The sequence below is a fragment of the Hoplias malabaricus genome, chromosome 18 (genome assembly GCF_029633855.1).
Source record: "Hoplias malabaricus isolate fHopMal1 chromosome 18, fHopMal1.hap1, whole genome shotgun sequence".
Lineage (NCBI taxonomy): Eukaryota > Metazoa > Chordata > Actinopteri > Characiformes > Erythrinidae > Hoplias > Hoplias malabaricus.
This window is the reverse complement of record NC_089817.1, coordinates 1,007,101-1,025,604: the sequence shown is the minus strand read 5'-3', so window position 1 is coordinate 1,025,604 and position 18,504 is coordinate 1,007,101. Positions and strand designations below refer to the sequence as shown.

The following is an 18,504-nucleotide window of genomic DNA, read 5'->3' as shown; positions in this document are numbered from 1 at the left end:
CCTACACAAAATAGATGAACTGTGGTAACGTAGACTTACACAAAATAGATGACCTGTGCTAACGTAGACCACAAAATAGATGACCTGTGCTAATGTATACCTACACAGAATGGATGACCTGTGCCAACGTAGACCTACACAAAATACATGACCTGTGGTAACGTAGACTTACACAAAATAGACGACCTGTGCTAACGTAGACCTACACAAAATAGATGACCTGTGGTAACGTAGACTTACACAAAATAGATGACCCGTGGTAGCATAGACTTACACAAAATAGATGACCTGTGCTAATGTATACCTACACAAATAGATGACCTGTGGTAACGTAGACCTACACAAAATAGATGACCTGTGGTAACGTAGACTTACACAAAATAGATGACCCGTGGTAGCATAGACTTACACAAAATAGATGACCTGTGCTAATGTATACCTACACAAATAGATGACCTGTGGTAACGTAGACCTACACAAAATAGATGACCTGTGGTAACGTAGACTTACACAAAATAGATGACCCGTGGTAGCATAGACTTACACAAAATAGATGACCTGTGCTAATGTATACCTACACAAATAGATGACCTGTGCTAACGTAGACCTACACAAAATACATGACCTGTGGTAACGTAGACTTACACAAAATAGACGACCTGTGCTAACGTAGACCTACACAAAATAGATGACCTGTGGTAACGTAGACTTACACAAAATAGATGACCCGTGGTAGCATAGACTTACACAAAATACATGACCTGTGCTAATGTATACCTACACAAATAGATGACCTGTGGTAACGTAGACCTACACAAAATAGATGACCTGTGGTAACGTAGACTTACACAAAATAGATGACCCGTGGTAGCATAGACTTACACAAAATAGATGACCTGTGCTAATGTATACCTACACAAATAGATGACCTGTGGTAACGTAGATTTACACAAAATAGATGACCCGTGGTAGCATAGACTTACACAAAATAGATGACCTGTGCTAATGTATACCTACACAAATAGATGACCTGTGGTAACGTAGATTTACACAGAATGGATGACCTGTGGTAACGTAGACCTACACAAAATAGATGACCTGTGGTAACGTAGACCTACACAACAGAGATAACCTGTGCTAACGTAGACCTACACAAAATAGACGATTCGTGCTAAGGTAGACCTACACAAAATAGATGACCTGTGGTAACGTAGACCTACACAAAATAGACGATCTGTGCTAAGGTAGATCTACACAAAATAGATGACCTGTGTTAATGTATACCTACACAAATAGATGACCTGTGGTAAGGTAGACTTACTCAAAATAGATGACCTGTGGTAACGTAGACCTACACAAAATAGATGACCTGTGGTAAGGTAGACTTACTCAAAATAGATGACCTGTGGTAACGTAGACCTACACAAAATAGATGACCTGTGGTAACGTAGACCTTCCAAATTAGAGAACCGGTGCTAATGTAGACTTACACAAAATAGAGGACCTGTGCTAAGGTAGACCTACACAACCACCCGGTCTCACTCCTCTTCATGATATAGTCACATATACAGGAGACTGCAATTCGTGACATAGTCGGATATTTTCCATATTTTATGCGTCAATATCACAATCATAAGTGAATGGGTAATTACCGTAAAAACCCTCATATCAGTGCCCCGTGTTATACGACAGTAACACGACAACTCCTCCTCATTAAAGCATCTTTACCATCCGTTAATACCACAGTCTTATTTTTATTTACAGAAAATATAACGTAACTAATTCATTATTTACTAAAATATCGAAGCAAATAACGTCTAGAGAAATGTCCTTTTCACTATTAACCTTTTGAAAATTAGTCAAAATAACGTTAAGTGAAAGAAATGTTCTCGTCAGAGTTAAAGCTAAAGTAGGACACCAATAATAAACATCGCTCAGGAGAAATATTATAATAAAATACTTTATGCCTTTGTTGGAATAAGAACCTATGACCTGTGATTCGCATTATGCCTTTTTCTGAGTAATGAGTGATGACTGTAATGAGGAGGAGTTTCCTGTTACTGTCACATAGTGTTTCTATGGAAATTTCCCATTCACTTATGATTGTGATATTGACTCATTAAATGTGGAAAATATGTGACTATGTCACGAATTGCAGTCCCCTATAAATGTGACTGTAGGTCATGAGTGAGTGTGAGACCAGGTTGTACACAAAACATCTGCCTACACTATCATAGACCTACACAAAGCAGGTGCATGTGCTTAGATCTACAAAACAGATGCCTGCATTAACATAGATCTACACCTAAAATATATAACAGAAATGACCAGGAAAATGTTAACGTTGCTTAGCCACATTATAACTACAGAACACGTCATAATCTGTTGTGTCTGATCACTGTTCACTAATAAGCAATACTTGTGGAGTTGTTGTTTTAAAGCAGTATCACACTGTAGTTGGTGCTGATAATGAATATAAGCAGAGTTGATGTTACCCTGCTATAACAAACTATGCTTATTAAATCCATTAAACTTGTGGCCTGCAGTCATGGCTCGATGGATCCGGCTTCCGTTTGAATGCAGGAAAAGCACTAACACAAGCATGTCTTATATTCACCCTCCAGTGAACGTATTCTTATTTGGCTAAAATAATGACTAAAGTAAAAGTATCTTCCCAAGAGGGAGCATTTGCCTCAGAGTTAACTTCTAATCTCAAAGGGGATCACCTCATATACAGGATTAATATTAATATTAATATTAGGTTTTATAAATATGTGGATTAAACTACTCCAGACACATGTCCAAAAGCTTGTACACTATAGTCAATGACTTAAATTCCACACCAGTACAACAGTACATCCCATTCCTCAGATGAGCTGGAGCGGTTTGTGATCCAGAACTAATCCTCCATCAGCATCTGACCTCACTTACATGGCTGAATATGATCAGATTTTCACAGCAATGTTCCAATATCTAGCGTAAGGCCTCCCCAGGAGAGAAGAGACATTGATTGTTGTAATGAGGAACAAATGGCTTCATTTCAGAGAAAATGTTGGATTAACAATGTTCACAAACGTCTGGACGTGACCTGTTTGTTTTCAGTTGCTACTTCTGTATTCGGTGTGGGTTAAGACTTTTCCACACACTCATGAGGCCTGCGAGCGTATTTGGGTATTGACCTACGGGACATGAAGCAGGGAGAAAGGACCACTGCAATCAGCTGTAACTGGAGAAGGTCAACTTTACCTCACAGTAAAATGTGCCATATTTAGGGGAATTGGAGGGGGGCTGGGGGCTCGTGGAGTCCAGCTGTTGGTTTTAGTCTCGCTGTCTCAGCAAGAAAGAGAAACAGTCTTTAAATATGTTCACACAACTCTACAGGGCTGAGATCAGTTCACCAACACCTGACCAAACCTGGTAAAAGTGGAGCTGTATGGACTCTGAGTCACTGCATCAACGGCCATTCGCCATCTCAGCTCAATTGCATCACTCTAGCAGCTTGCAGCAGTTTGTGCTGAGAGTCTGATTGTTACTTAGAGCTGAGACACATTTAAATATATACAGAGCTGTTAGTGAAAAATCAGCAAGAGACATTCAGACTTTTTTTCACATTGGTCAAATGCATCAATAGGAAAGGTCCAGAATTATTCATTCATTCATTGTCTCTAACCCTTATCCAGTTCAGGGCGGCGATGGGTCCGGAGCCTACCTGGAATCACTGGGCGCAAGGTGGGAACACTCCCTGGAGGGGACGCCAGTCCTTCACAGGGCTACACACTTTCATACATTCACTCACACCTACGGACACTTTTGAGTCTCCAATCCACCTACCAACGTGTGTTTTTGGAGCGTGGGAGGAAACCGGAGCACCCGGAGGAAACCCACGCAGACACAGAGAGAACACACCACACTTCTCACAGACAGTCACCCGGAGGAAACCCACGCAGACACAATGAGAACACACCACACTCCTCACAGACAGTCACCCGGAGGAAACCCACGCAGACACACAGAGAACACACCACACTCCTCATAGACAGTCACCCGGAGAAAACCCACGCAGACACGGGGAGAACACACCGCACTCCTCACAGACAGTCACCCGGAGGAAACCCACGCAGACACAGGGAGAACACACCACACTCCTCACAGACAGTCACCCGGAGGAAACCCACGCAGACACAGAGAGAACACACCACACTTCTCACAGACAGTCACCCGGAGGAAACCCACGCAGACACAGAGAGAACACACCACACTTCTCACAGACAGTCACCCGGAGGAAACCCACGCAGACACAAGGAGAACACACCACACTTCTCACAGACAGTCACCCGGAGGAAACCCACGCAGACACAGGGAGAACACACCACACTCCTCATAGACAGTCACCCGGAGAAAACCCACGCAGACACAGGGAGAACACACCGCACTCCTCACAGACAGTCACCCGGAGGAAACCCACGCAGACACAGGTAGAACACACCACACTCCTCAAAGACAGTCACCCGGAGGAAACCCACGCAGACACAGGGAGAACACACCACACTCCTCACAAACAGTCACCCGGAGGAAACCCACGCAGACACAGGGAGAACACACCACACTCCTCACAGACAGTCACCCGGAGCGGGACTCGAACCCAAAACCTCCAGGACCCTGGAGCTGTGACAGACACACCACCTGTTGCGCCACCGTGACGCCCGTCCAGAATTATATTATACAATAAATAACATTCCCACATTCTTTTTCAGTAACAACTTCATCCTGATCAGGGTCACTGAGATTCTGGAGCCTACTCCAGAAACATTTGGGTCAAATCTGTTTCACAAGTTCAGTCACAGCATTGGCAATTGTTGCGTGGGTCAGACGTAGGGCCAAATATCATGAGCTGGGCTTGACAAGTTACAGCATGTGATGTGTGAGAGATTGGGTCCACAATGCCCCTGATATCAGGCCCAAAACAAGGCTGCGGCAACCGTGGCATTCAAGACCCAACGTGGGCCGTAAGAGCACTGGAGATGTGCTATATTTTAAATAAACATCATTGCTATTCCACGTTCTGTGTGGGCTCCAGACCCATCATGACCTTGAAAAATGCAGAAATATGCAAAATATGACCCCAACATTATTCTGAATTTCCAATACGTTCAGAAAATATCTGGAAATTAACTTCCGCAGATAAACTCTCCGCCTTCAAAATGACAACATTTCTATTCTGAAATGAAATGTAATAAATGTGAAATTTCCACCAAGAATCACTCGGTTTTATTCAGAATGGAGAAGAGGTTTTATTGCTGTTGTTGACAATGATGTCGAATCAATATAAAATCAGACAGTGTTCATTCTCTCTCATTGTTACAGATTTTTGTCTCGACCGACAGGACAGAGCTGACCCACATAATGAAGTCAAGGCTTGTGTTGTTTGGTGACTGGAGGAGTTTATGAGACCTAACATGGGTTTCCCTGAACCTGCCGAGTGTAAACGTGTGTGAGGACTTTGACCGGAGCGAGTGGTTCTTGTTTATTGTAAAAGACAGAAATCATGTGAAAGTAAATAAATCAATAGCTGTGGCCGGGTCATAGTAAACTCACCTGGCTCATTTTTAAAGTGAAATCAAAGTGGCGTTATCTTATTTGTCCAGGCAATAGAGGCCAAACCGCCCGGGGCTCATGGGTCAGGGCTCGGGCTGAACTTGTAGCTCAGATTAGAAAAGTAAACAAAACAAGTGTTTTTTTTAGGAAAAAAGGCAAAGTGCTGGTCAAAGCTTTTATAAAATCATCAGCTTTACAGCAGTAGAGATGAGATAATGATGACATGTGCAGGAAAAGTGGAAAGTCCAGAACCAGGAGTTTGTCTGAAGTCTGGGATGAAAGAGAACAATACCACGGTTACTAACAATTAATAAAAAAATAAATAAATAAAATGACCATGTTCCAGTTGTATTCAGCCACATTGAGATTAGTGAGGTCAGGTGCGTATATTATAGACGATTAGCTCTGGATCAGCAGCACCACCCCAACTCATCCCAAAAGTACTGGACGGAGCTCTGAATCGTAGCTGCTCAGTGGGCATGGTGATGTTAGCCTCAAGTTTTTAATTTCATATTCTTCTATAGAGATTACACACTGCATAATCTCACCGTCCACAACAGGTGCACCTCAATGCAGATGAACAACTGACTACAAACTGTGTGTGTCCTGAAGAGTGAGTGAAAATCTTTTACTGTGCAGCAGATTGTTCAAAGTGATGTAATGAATACTTACACTCAGTTCCACACACTCGTCTGACAGAAGGAAACCACCTGAGAGGAATACACCACACACATGATATTTACAACATAGAAAGGACCTTTAAACTCCACTAATCTATAACCGAATGCCCTCATTTAATTAAGATAAGATGTACTTGATGTTTCTTGGACTTAACATGAGCTGAGATTGCTGCAACATTTCCAACAAACACACACACATTCACAGATACACTGTCACACAACTCACAGACCGACTTAGTGTCATGGTATATTGCAGTCCACAGCAATTCTCTCTCTCTTTCTCCCCCCTCTCTCACTCTCTCTCTCCCCCACTATCTCCCCTCTCTCTCACTCTTTAACTCTCCCTCTCTCTCTCTTTCTCCCCCCTCTCACTCTCTCTTTCTCCCCCTTCTCTCTCTCTTTAACGCTCCCTCTCTCTCTGTCTCTCTTTCTCCCCCCTCTCTCTCTCTCTCTCCCTCTCTCTCTCTCTCTCTCTCTCTCACTCTCTCCCCCCTCTCTCTCACTCTTTCTCTCTCTCTCTCTCTCCTTCTCGACCCCTAACACTTCAAGTCTAACCCAGGCCTTCAGAGATTAACAGTAGTTTGGAGAAAATGAAGAAACTCAAAATGGCATTTCATTCCCAGAGAAGGGTGTTGGTGTTGGTGTCAGACAGGACACGCTGGTCTCCAGCCCCAGGCAAAGGAACACTCCAACCTGAAGGAACAGGAAGGTCTTGTGGAACCTGAATACTCCGTCTCAGAAGACGTCTTGGTGGTACAAAAATGCAGTCTGTACAGTACAGAACCAAAGCCATTCCATCTGAGAAAATTCAGTTCGAAAAACCACCTGTGATGAGTTTAAAGTTGTCTCTAGAGAACCCACATTCACATCCTGCAGGGTGCAGTGCGTCCCCTCGTCAAAAGATTCGTTTTATGTAATATATTATTGTAATAATGAATAAATGAGCCAGAGATTCACAGCGCCATTAAACATCTTACTGTCTTCATACAGAGAGGCACTTTACCATGAATCTGACAATCACTCAATTTATTGTGGATAAAGTAGTAAATACAGCCGATAAATGAGTTCTCTGCTTGTGTCTGCGCTCCTCACTCACCCCACACTCCTGTGCCGTCTGCAGGTTTCTGCAGCTGTAGCCAGAGCCGAGGGAGCAGGGGTTTCCTCCAGAGACAGGGGTCTCATTCAGGTCCTTCTTCTCACACAGATCTGCTCTCTGAGGAGCACAGAAGAAGGGTTTTATGCCAAACTTCAATATAAAAATCAATAAATATAAAGAGCTCTTTGTATATTTACTTACTCATTTATATTTCCCACTGCCTACAACACAGTAAACATACATCGCTTCTGAACCCAGTCTGTCTTTATTAGTAGTGAACTGAACCATGTAATGTCTGTTTCTGATATAAAAATTCTGATTTGTTATTGGCCACCTCTGTAAATGGCCACAACAGGCTTCCATACACCCTTTCATGATCCAAGACATTAATTAAGACGTTTGAAGCCCTCTGGTGGTCACTGAAGGTACTTCACATAAACACACGTGGTTAAAAAAAAAAAAAAGACAGCAAACTGCAAGTGCACTACCTCACACATTTCCAGAGCAGTCATCTCTTTACCCAGAAGCCCCTGGAGCTGATGGCCATGGCGCTGCGTGAAGCTCTCGCACTGCAGAGAACCAGAGAGATATCTCATAAACATACAAAGTTCATACAAAGGTGAAAGGGTCACAGCTGGAGGAGTGAGGCTGTCGGACCTTGGGCAGCACGTCCGGGTGAGAGGTGCAGACGGTGCGGAGAAACGAGGAGGAGTCCAGCTCAGAGACGTCGGGAACCAGCTGCAGACGACTCAAAACCGCCAAAGTCAAACAGGAGTCGCAGTCAGACAAAGACATCCTCACTAAAGAGAGAGAGAGAGAGGAACATGGTGAGAATCGTGTAGTAGAGTGTAGTGAATTTTCACATATTCTGGACCCAACCGGTTTTAAACATAAAAAGGAAACGTATTTTGGCCCATACTCATGTCTGATGATTCTGTGCCTGGACAGAGACGCAGGACCGTGCAGACGTTTTCCCCAGAGAAGAAGTCCAGCAGGACATTGATCAGAGTCTTTATGACTCTCGTAACGGTGCCAGTGCACTGACTCTGGACGATCGGAGGGAAGACCTTACACAGCTCCTTCGACAGACTGGTCAGCAGGGTCTGAGAACATATAGAGAAACATATAGAAACAAAGACATTACTTCACATTGGACCTAGATTCAGTTCGACACAAGTGTAGAAACATCAGCAGTCTTCCGCTCGGTGTAATAAACTAAGACAGGCTTGGTTCCTGAAGCTTGCTTCTTTAGTTTTAGGGTTAAGCTGCTAAACAGAAGCCAAAACACTTTTGTACATTTACAGGATTTGGCAGACTCTCCTCTGATCCAGAGCAATGTCCTCTTTCCAACATGTTACAATACAGTTAGGAGTCTAGCTCAGGGACTCAGGGTAAAGTGTGGTGCTCCTGCACTTGGAGTCGTCACACAATGGAGCAGGAATGTTACCTGCTACACCAGAGAGAGATGATAGTGCCGTTTAAATGTTTGTTTGGTTATTTTTTATTTTTTTGCCCTACCCTGCAATTACTGTGTTTCCCACTAGGGGGAAGCACACACCACAGTTTGAATACCACCACCATATTAACCACACTGTGCAAACTCATCTCTAATATCTTACTTTCAGGTCGCAACAGAGCGAGCAGCCAGGGTCCCTCCAGCAGCATATTTCCATTGGGAAGCATTCAAGCGCATCATTATCTTTTGCTCCACCATGCTATCCCTCAATCAGCCGATCAATAAAACAACTAATCATCCTTTATTAAAACTCTAAATATTACCACTTTTATTATTGTAGTAGCTGAAGACTTTATAAAGCAAGGGTCTGTGGCCCAATCAAATATGAATCTGTGAAAGTGTAAACGTAGCCAAGAAAGAAACACACAGTGATTATTAAAAGCTGGATAAAACCCAGCGGACATTGCTGTCTCTTTTGTCCTGGTGTAAATCTGCAGACAGAGGAGTCCCAGCACATGCATGTTCATGCTGAGCAGAGTGGAATACATCAGAGCAGAATCAGATCTCTGTGTGACCTCCACGTATCCCCTGTTCCTTCTGCACTGCTAATGTGTTTAACTCATATCTGCTGCAATACAACAGCTATATTTAATGTTCTACAATCTACTGTATACCATTTGCCATAGTAAATAATACTGTTTACTGCACTTCTGGTTAGATGCCAACTGCATTTCATTGGCGTTTCAATGTACCAGTATTCTGAACAATGACAATACATTTGAATCTAATCTAATCTAATCTGTCTCCTTTTCACTCTAGAAATGATGCACAAAGCTCTCTGCCCTGTTGGGGGAGCTGTGTTTGTTTCTGAGTGAGGGTGTTGTATTCTCAGAGCTGACCCTGCTGTGTATGATCAGAGGAATGATGAATGCAGTCCAAATGTTTTACATTTGTTAATTTTCTCTGAAATAAACTAAAAAAAGAGAGCTACGGCTGTTCAGATACCTTCAGCTGCATCTTTAAACATCAAAAACCTCAGCAACTCTGGTCACTGTGGACAGGGGTAAATAAAGTGCCCTTCACTTGAGTATTATGATCTTAAGCCAGTGTCTGCTTTGTGTTCGTACATTTGAGCATGTGTCTGATTTGATCTTACCGCTGTTTTAGGGATGATACATTCCACTACATCCACAACGTAAGTGCATAAGGCACAGGGAATAGAGGAGTTCAGCTGCTGCAAGAGAAAAAAACAGAGGAACCGAATTAACAACAGCTACTGAATCCTAAGATGAAGGAGCCAAGGACACCATTCAAAATTAACTGATAATATTTAGTGAATAAACAAACACATAAAAGAAAGGACTCAATCATCCCATGGCTTCTTTACTTTTCATATATCTATGAACAACTCAGCGACAATGACAATGTCACTTCTGAACACTCTTTTTTTCCAGAGGTGGCTGGTAACTACTTACAGTTATTTAAATACAGGTAAAGATTTAAAATATTTAATTTAAATGGTGCAGCAGGTAGTGTCTCTGTCACAGCTCCAGGGACTAGGAGGTTGTGGGTTCGAATCCCGCTCCGGGTGACTGTCTGTGAGGAGTGTGGTGTGTTCTCCCTGTGTCTGCGTGGGTTTCCTCCAGGTGACTGTGAGGAGTGTGGTGTGTTCTCCCTGTGTCTGCGTGGGTTTCCTCCAGGTGACTGTCTGTGAGGAGTGTGGTGTGTTCTCTCTATGTCCGCGTGGGTTTCTTCCCGGTGACTGTCTGTGAGGGGTGTGGTGTGTTCTCCCTGTGTCTGCGTGGGTTTCCTCCAGGTGACTGTGAGGAGTGTGGTGTGTTCTCCCTGTGTCTGCGTGGGTTTCCTCCAGGTGACTGTCTGTGAGAAGTGTGGTGTGTTCTCTCTGTGTCCGCGTGGGTTTCTTCCCGGTGACTGTCTCTGAGGGGTGTGGTGTGTTCTCCCTGTGTCTGCGTGGGTTTCCTCCGGGTGACTGTCTGTGAGGAGTGTGTTGTGTTCTCCCTGTGTCTGTGTGGGTTTCCTCCGGGTGACTGTCTGTGAGGAGTGTGGTGTGTTCTCCCTGTATCTGCGTGGGTTTCCTCCGGGTGACTGTCTGTGAGGAGTGTGGTGTGTTCTCCCTGTGTCTGCGTGGGTTTCCTCCGGGTGACTGTCTGTGAGGAGTGTGGTGTGTTCTCCCTGTGTCTGCGTGGGTTTCCTCCAGGTGACTGTGAGGAGTGTGGTGTGTTCTCCCTGTGTCTGCGTGGGTTTCCTCCAGGTGACTGTCTGTGAGAAGTGTGGTGTGTTCTCTCTGTGTCCGCGTGGGTTTCTTCCCGGTGACTGTCTGTGAGGGGTGTGGTGTGTTCTCCCTGTGTCTGCGTGGGTTTCCTCCGGGTGACTGTCTGTGAGGAGTGTGTTGTGTTCTCCCTGTGTCTGTGTGGGTTTCCTCCGGGTGACTGTCTGTGAGGAGTGTGGTGTGTTCTCCCTGTATCTGCGTGGGTTTCCTCCGGGTGACTGTCTGTGAGGAGTGTGGTGTGTTCTCCCTGTGTCTGCGTGGGTTTCCTCCGGGTGACTGTCTGTGAGGAGTGTGGTGTGTTCTCCCTGTGTCTGCATGGGTTTCCTCCAGGTGACTGTGAGGAGTGTGGTGTGTTCTCCCTGTGTCTGCGTGGGTTTCCTCCAGGTGACTGTCTGTAAGGAGTGTGGTGTGTTCTCTCTGTGTCCGCGTGGGTTTCTTTCCGGTGACTGTCTGTGAGGGGTGTGGTGTGTTCTCCCTGTGTCTGCGTGGGTTTCCTCCGGGTGACTGTCTGTGAGGAGTGTGTTGTGTTCTCCCTGTGTCTGTGTGGGTTTCCTCCGGGTGACTGTCTGTGAGGAGTGTGGTGTGTTCTCCCTGTATCTGCGTGGGTTTCCTCCGGGTGACTGTCTGTGAGGAGTGTGGTGTGTTCTCCCTGTGTCTGCGTGGGTTTCCTTCAGGTGACTGTGAGGAGTGTGGTGTGTTCTCTCTGTGACTGCGTGGGTTTCCTTCAGGTGACTGTGAGGAGTGTGGTGTGTTCTCTCTGTGTCTGCGTGGGTTTCCTCCGGGTGACTGTCTGTGAGGAGTGTGGTGTGTTCTCTTTGTGTCTGCGTGGGTTTCTTCCGGGTGACTGTCTGTGAGGGGTGTGTTGTGTTCTCCCTGTGTCTGCGTGGGTTTCCTCCGGGTGACTGTCTGTGAGGAGTGTGGTGTGTTCTCCCTGTGTGTGCGTGGGTTTCCTCCGGGTGACTGTCTGTGAGGAGTGTGGCGTGTTCTCCCTGTGTCTGCGTGGGTTTCCTCCAGGTGACTGTGAGGGGTGTGGTGTGTTCTCTCTGTGTCCGCGTGGGTTTCTTCCCGGTGACTGTCTGTGAGGGGTGTGGTGTGTTCTCCCTGTGTCTGCGTGGGTTTCCTCCAGGTGACTGTGAGGAGTGTGGTGTGTTCTCCCTGTGTCTGTGTGGGTTTCCTCCAGGTGACTGTCTGTGAGGAGTGTGGTGTGTTCTCTCTGTGTCCGCGTGGGTTTCTTCCCGGTGACTGTCTGTGAGGGGTGTGGTGTGTTCTCCCTGTGTCTGCGTGGGTTTCCTCCGGGTGACTGTCTGTGAGGAGTGTTGTGTTCTCCCTGTGTCTGCGTGGGTTTCCTCCGGGTGACTGTCTGTGAGGAGTGTGGTGTGTTCTCTCTGTGTCCGCGTGGGTTTCTTCCCGGTGACTGTCTGTGAGGGGTGTGGTGTGTTCTCCCTGTGTCTGCGTGGGTTTCCTCCAGGTGACTGTGAGGAGTGTGGTGTGTTCTCTCTGTGTCTGCGTGGGTTTCCTCCGGGTGACTGTGAGGAGTGTGGTGTGTTCTCTCTGTGTCTGCGTGGGTTTCCTCCGAGTGACTGTCTGTGAGGAGTGTGGTGTGTTCTCCCTGTGTCTGCGTGGGTTTCCTCCGGGTGACTGTCTGTGAGGAGTGTGTTGTGTTCTCCCTGTGTCTGTGTGGGTTTCCTCCGGGTGACTGTCTGTGAGGAGTGTGGTGTGTTCTCCCTGTATCTGCGTGGGTTTCCTCCGGGTGACTGTCTGTGAGGAGTGTGGTGTGTTCTCCCTGTGTCTGCGTGGGTTTCCTTCAGGTGACTGTGAGGAGTGTGGTGTGTTCTCTCTGTGTCTGCGTGGGTTTCCTTCAGGTGACTGTGAGGAGTGTGGTGTGTTCTCTCTGTGTCTGCGTGGGTTTCCTCCGGGTGACTGTCTGTGAGGAGTGTGGTGTGTTCTCTTTGTGTCTGCGTGGGTTTCTTCCGGGTGACTGTCTGTGAGGGGTGTGTTGTGTTCTCCCTGTGTCTGCGTGGGTTTCCTCCGGGTGACTGTCTGTGAGGAGTGTGGTGTGTTCTCCCTGTGTGTGCGTGGGTTTCCTCCGGGTGACTGTCTGTGAGGAGTGTGGCGTGTTCTCCCTGTGTCTGCGTGGGTTTCCTCCAGGTGACTGTGAGGGGTGTGGTGTGTTCTCTCTGTGTCCGCGTGGGTTTCTTCCCGGTGACTGTCTGTGAGGGGTGTGGTGTGTTCTCCCTGTGTCTGCGTGGGTTTCCTCCAGGTGACTGTGAGGAGTGTGGTGTGTTCTCCCTGTGTCTGTGTGGGTTTCCTCCAGGTGACTGTCTGTGAGGAGTGTGGTGTGTTCTCTCTGTGTCCGCGTGGGTTTCTTCCCGGTGACTGTCTGTGAGGGGTGTGGTGTGTTCTCCCTGTGTCTGCGTGGGTTTCCTCCGGGTGACTGTCTGTGAGGAGTGTTGTGTTCTCCCTGTGTCTGCGTGGGTTTCCTCCGGGTGACTGTCTGTGAGGAGTGTGGTGTGTTCTCTCTGTGTCCGCGTGGGTTTCTTCCCGGTGACTGTCTGTGAGGGGTGTGGTGTGTTCTCCCTGTGTCTGCGTGGGTTTCCTCCAGGTGACTGTGAGGAGTGTGGTGTGTTCTCTCTGTGTCTGCGTGGGTTTCCTCCGGGTGACTGTGAGGAGTGTGGTGTGTTCTCTCTGTGTCTGCGTGGGTTTCCTCCGAGTGACTGTCTGTGAGGAGTGTGGTGTGTTCTCCCTGTGTCTGCGTGGGTTTCCTCCGGGTGACTGTCTGTGAGGAGTGTGTTGTGTTCTCCCTGTGTCTGTGTGGGTTTCCTCCGGGTGACTGTCTGTGAGGAGTGTGGTGTGTTCTCCCTGTATCTGCGTGGGTTTCCTCCGGGTGACTGTCTGTGAGGAGTGTGGTGTGTTCTCCCTGTGTCTGCGTGGGTTTCCTTCAGGTGACTGTGAGGAGTGTGGTGTGTTCTCTCTGTGTCTGCGTGGGTTTCCTTCAGGTGACTGTGAGGAGTGTGGTGTGTTCTCTCTGTGTCTGCGTGGGTTTCCTCCGGGTGACTGTCTGTGAGGAGTGTGGTGTGTTCTCTTTGTGTCTGCGTGGGTTTCTTCCGGGTGACTGTCTGTGAGGGGTGTGTTGTGTTCTCCCTGTGTCTGCGTGGGTTTCCTCCGGGTGACTGTCTGTGAGGAGTGTGGCGTGTTCTCCCTGTGTCTGCGTGGGTTTCCTCCAGGTGACTGTGAGGGGTGTGGTGTGTTCTCTCTGTGTCCGCGTGGGTTTCTTCCCGGTGACTGTCTGTGAGGGGTGTGGTGTGTTCTCCCTGTGTCTGCGTGGGTTTCCTCCAGGTGACTGTGAGGAGTGTGGTGTGTTCTCCCTGTGTCTGTGTGGGTTTCCTCCAGGTGACTGTCTGTGAGGAGTGTGGTGTGTTCTCTCTGTGTCCGCGTGGGTTTCTTCCCGGTGACTGTCTGTGAGGGGTGTGGTGTGTTCTCCCTGTGTCTGCGTGGGTTTCCTCCGGGTGACTGTCTGTGAGGAGTGTGTTGTGTTCTCCCTGTGTCTGTGTGGGTTTCCTCCGGGTGACTGTCTGTGAGGAGTGTGGTGTGTTCTCTCTGTGTCCGCGTGGGTTTCTTCCCGGTGACTGTCTGTGAGGGGTGTGGTGTGTTCTCCCTGTGTCTGCGTGGGTTTCCTCCAGGTGACTGTGAGGAGTGTGGTGTGTTCTCTCTGTGTCTGCGTGGGTTTCCTCCGGGTGACTGTGAGGAGTGTGGTGTGTTCTCTCTGTGTCTGCGTGGGTTTCCTCCGAGTGACTGTCTGTGAGGAGTGTGGTGTGTTCTCCCTGTGTCTGCGTGGGATTCCTCCGGGTGACTGTCTGTGAGGGGTGTGGTGTGTTCTCCCTGTGTCTGCATGGGTTTCCTCCGGGTGACTGTCTGTGAGGAGTGTGGCGTGTTCTCCCTGTGTCTGCGTGGGTTTCCTCCGGGTGACTGTCTGTGAGGGGTGTGGTGTGTTCTCCCTGTGTCTGCATGGGTTTCCTCCGGGTGACTGTCTGTGAGGAGTGTGGCGTGTTCTCCCTGTGTCTGCGTGGGTTTCCTCCGGGTGACTGTCTGTGAGGGGTGTGGTGTGTTCTCCCTGTGTCTGCATGGGTTTCCTCCGGGTGACTGTCTGTGAGGGGTGTGGTGTGTTCTCCCTGTGTCTGCGTGGGTTTCCTCCGGGTGCTCCGGTTTCCTCCCACACTCCAAAAACACACGTTGGTAGGTGGATTGGAGACTCAAAAGTGTCCCTAGGTGCGAGTGTGTGAGTAAATGTGTGAGTGTGTGTCGCCCTGTGAAGGACTGGCGCCCCCTCCAGGGAGTGTTCCTGTCTTGCGCCCAGTGATTCCGGGTAGGCTCCTGACCCACCACCACCCTGAACTGGATAAGGGTTACAGACAATGAATTAATGAATGAATTTCCTGAGGATTTTGAAAGCACATTACACAAGTACATCAGTGAGTAATGCATTCTTCAGGTTAGTATCCACTCCCGGATGCAATTAATCAACCTGTCTCACTCTTTCCTCTCTTACCTTAACCGCAGGGAACTGGATGATATTCTGCATGTGATACTTCAGCAGATCTTTAAACTGCCCCCTCAACTGACCATCGCACAGTTGAAAATAAACACAAACATCCTTAGGGATCTACACAGAGGGGAGAGGGGGAAAGTAATGGTGGAAAATGTTGAGTTTCCTCTTCACTTCATAAGACAGCAGTTATACTGACACCTAGAGGCCTGGATGCATTAGATATTCTGTATTGCCTGAGTGAAACATTTTATGTCTATGGATTAGTGGTCTATGGTTAGTCTTATGGATGCAGCCGTGCTTAAAACTGTTGTAGTACAGAATCACACACATCATGGCCACGAGGTGTCAGTATACTGGCTGATTTACCGTATAAAAAGTAATCGTTGGCTTATTTTGAGGAACCATCTCATGAGTTATTTGTACTGTATGTAATGTACATAGGGTCCAGGTGTCATTTCTTTATTTTTAAAAGTTCTGTGTTTTCAGACATCTCTGTGTTTCTTTTGTCTCTTAACTCAGCTCTCATCTGATCGTTTTATTCCTGTCCAGATTCAAACTTCTCTAACCTGCTGACCTCGTAGTGAGGAGCCTCAGGGCTTGTACCACACCGCCGTAGCACACCATGCTCTGGGAAGAGAGGTGTGTTGCATTCCCCAGTTGTTTCTGGGGCAGAGAAAGCTGGCGAGGCTCCAGCAGTAAAATATGAGGGCTTCAGATTTTGATTTTAAAATGCTGTATGCATGAATGAGTTTTGCTGCTGAAGAGAAATGTGTGAAATGTGTGAATACAAACTCCAAATTCCAGGGCTAGGGTTTAAAAGAATTAAACGGTTCTGGGGAACTGCTTTTCTTTTTGTTTTTCTGTTTACATTGAGAAGCTCTATTTCTTTTAAGGTTTGATGGCATGATTGAGGCGCGTGATTGTAGCAGGTGTGTTACAGGCAGGATCTGGAGACAGAAGGAATGTAAGAGGCAGGGATGAATGTGATTGGTTAAAACCGAATAGGCAGAGATTTTTAAATAACACGGAATTAATCAGTAAACCTTCACCTAGAGCCTTGTGGTTTACCTGCTCTCACGGAAAAAAAATTAATAAAAAAAATTGAGGACGATGGGTTTCATTGCGTCTAAAGAAGCTGCAAAAGTTTATGAAACAAACACCTGCTGATCATGAGGCACTTTCTAAATTCTAAGTAAATTTAGAGCACAACTGATTTCCGATTTCTCTCTGAAGAAGCTGCAGAATGAAAGACAATAATGCTCTCCTTCCTCGGGTTCAGCATTCATAAATAATTATGAATAATTACGCGTGCAGGAACGTTTTCTTCACCTCACCTTCAGCGAGGGGATATCCCTTCTGTCGTGCGTCTGAACGTGTGATTTACCATGAAACTGTTGATGATGGCGAGGACCAGAGCAAGGTTCTTGTCCACTTGGTTGCGACAAATTTTAGAGAATTCTTCAGGAAGAGAGTCACACATGCCTTCCAAGGTCACCTTCAGCTTCTCCTGAACAACAAACACACACACTTCAGCACACACTCCACGCATTTCACACACACCCTCTAAAAATAAAGGTTTTGAAGGAGCTCAGGAGTTCCCTGAATGTGGGTCAACACAATCCCTCACTTACAAAATTAATAATAAGAGGAAGACCATGCAGAGGAGATACTGAGTAATTCATAAAAGTTATTTGATCATTCACAGTAGAAAGTGAATCTTATCTTAACACACACTGCATAATAAAGAAATATGTGCTGAATAACAATGTGGAAATAATTTACATTAGTCCAGTTAAATACCACAGAGAGGTGGAAAGCATTCTTCTACTCTTTTACATTTCTTCACGGAAGAGATTTAAAAATAGGCTATTTACACTGTGGTTTAAAGCAACAGAGTGAGAGAGAGACTGTGGGAAAAGAGGTGAGTGAAAGATAAACCACATGCACCACAAAGCAGAGCAAACGCAGTTCCCTTCATTTCTGCGTTTCAGTGTAATTTTGCTTTTTAAATTTAAAAAAGATATGAATTTATTTCGACCTTCCCTTCTTCCCAGATCTATGCATCGCAGAAAGACGTTGACAGAAGCAGAGCCCCCAGCTACAACTGACCTCTGGCCCTAATTGTTTTTTTTATTCCATGGTGATGATTATAAAACAGATTATATTTTTTATTTGTTTCTAAAGATAACTTTCTCACCTGAGCATCTTCCTGTTGAAAAAGCAGTGGTAAAGTTTGTTAAAAAGTGCAAGCAGCCATCATTAAGCTCTTTATAAACAGTTCGGGTGCTAAACTCTGAAAGTTACATCACTGCAAACAGTGACATAATAGTGTTTTTATTTTCCATATTTTTCTTAAATCAGATTTGCCTTAAAAGCTAACATCAGAGAAAAGAATACTTTACAGTGAATTTACTTCTAAAAACACCACTTTAATGTTGAAGCACATCCTCCAGTGCCTCACTGTTTGTGTGAAAGTGATAATGTCCTTCCCACCTGGAACTGTCCGTCTGAAATCAGGTGTTTGAGAACCTGAATGATCTGGAGACAGTCCTGACAGGCATCATTGTCCTACAGAGAGAGGACAGGACATTATTCGTACAATCATCCATTTACTGTGTACTCAGATTTCACACTCCATTAAAGCAGTTCAGAGAATAACAACCACAGCTAAACATTCATTCACTGTCTGAAGCCACTTGTCCAGTTCCGGGCCGCGGTGGGTCCGGCGTCGACCCGGAAAATGATGCTTTTGATTAAACCCTTAAAGTGAAGAAGAATTAAAAGAAAAAGGGTGCTCTTAAGAGCAACTGAAGTTCAGCTTTAAACCCTCCCTTGGCAGTG

The 18,504-nt window shown here is 46.3% G+C and overlaps 1 protein-coding gene across 6 annotated transcripts in view; it reads right to left on the bottom strand.

Moving 5' to 3' along the window:
* Positions 1-4,865: 4,865 nt before the first annotated feature.
* sftpba (surfactant protein Ba) overlaps positions 4,866-18,504 on the bottom strand; it is an 85,977-nt gene continuing 72,338 nt past the window's right edge. For 2 of the 6 annotated variants that reach the window (XM_066651775.1, XM_066651776.1), the window contains exons 5-14: positions 18,157-18,231; positions 17,048-17,170; positions 15,664-15,777; positions 9,984-10,061; positions 8,291-8,474; positions 8,029-8,171; positions 7,860-7,940; positions 7,372-7,488; positions 6,268-6,305; positions 4,870-5,865 (exon numbers count right to left, since the gene is read on the bottom strand). In XM_066651775.1, the coding sequence (XP_066507872.1) occupies positions 6,270-6,305; positions 7,372-7,488; positions 7,860-7,940; positions 8,029-8,171; positions 8,291-8,474; positions 9,984-10,061; positions 15,664-15,777; positions 17,048-17,170; positions 18,157-18,231 (951 nt within the window). In that variant the 3' untranslated portion in view covers positions 4,870-5,865; positions 6,268-6,269. Of the gene's footprint in view, positions 5,866-6,267; positions 6,306-7,371; positions 7,489-7,859; positions 7,941-8,028; positions 8,172-8,290; positions 8,475-9,983; positions 10,062-15,663; positions 15,778-17,047; positions 17,171-18,156; positions 18,232-18,504 lie in introns of all 6 variants that reach the window. The other 4 variants (XM_066651779.1, XM_066651780.1, XM_066651777.1 and 1 more) reach the window with 3 other exon arrangements.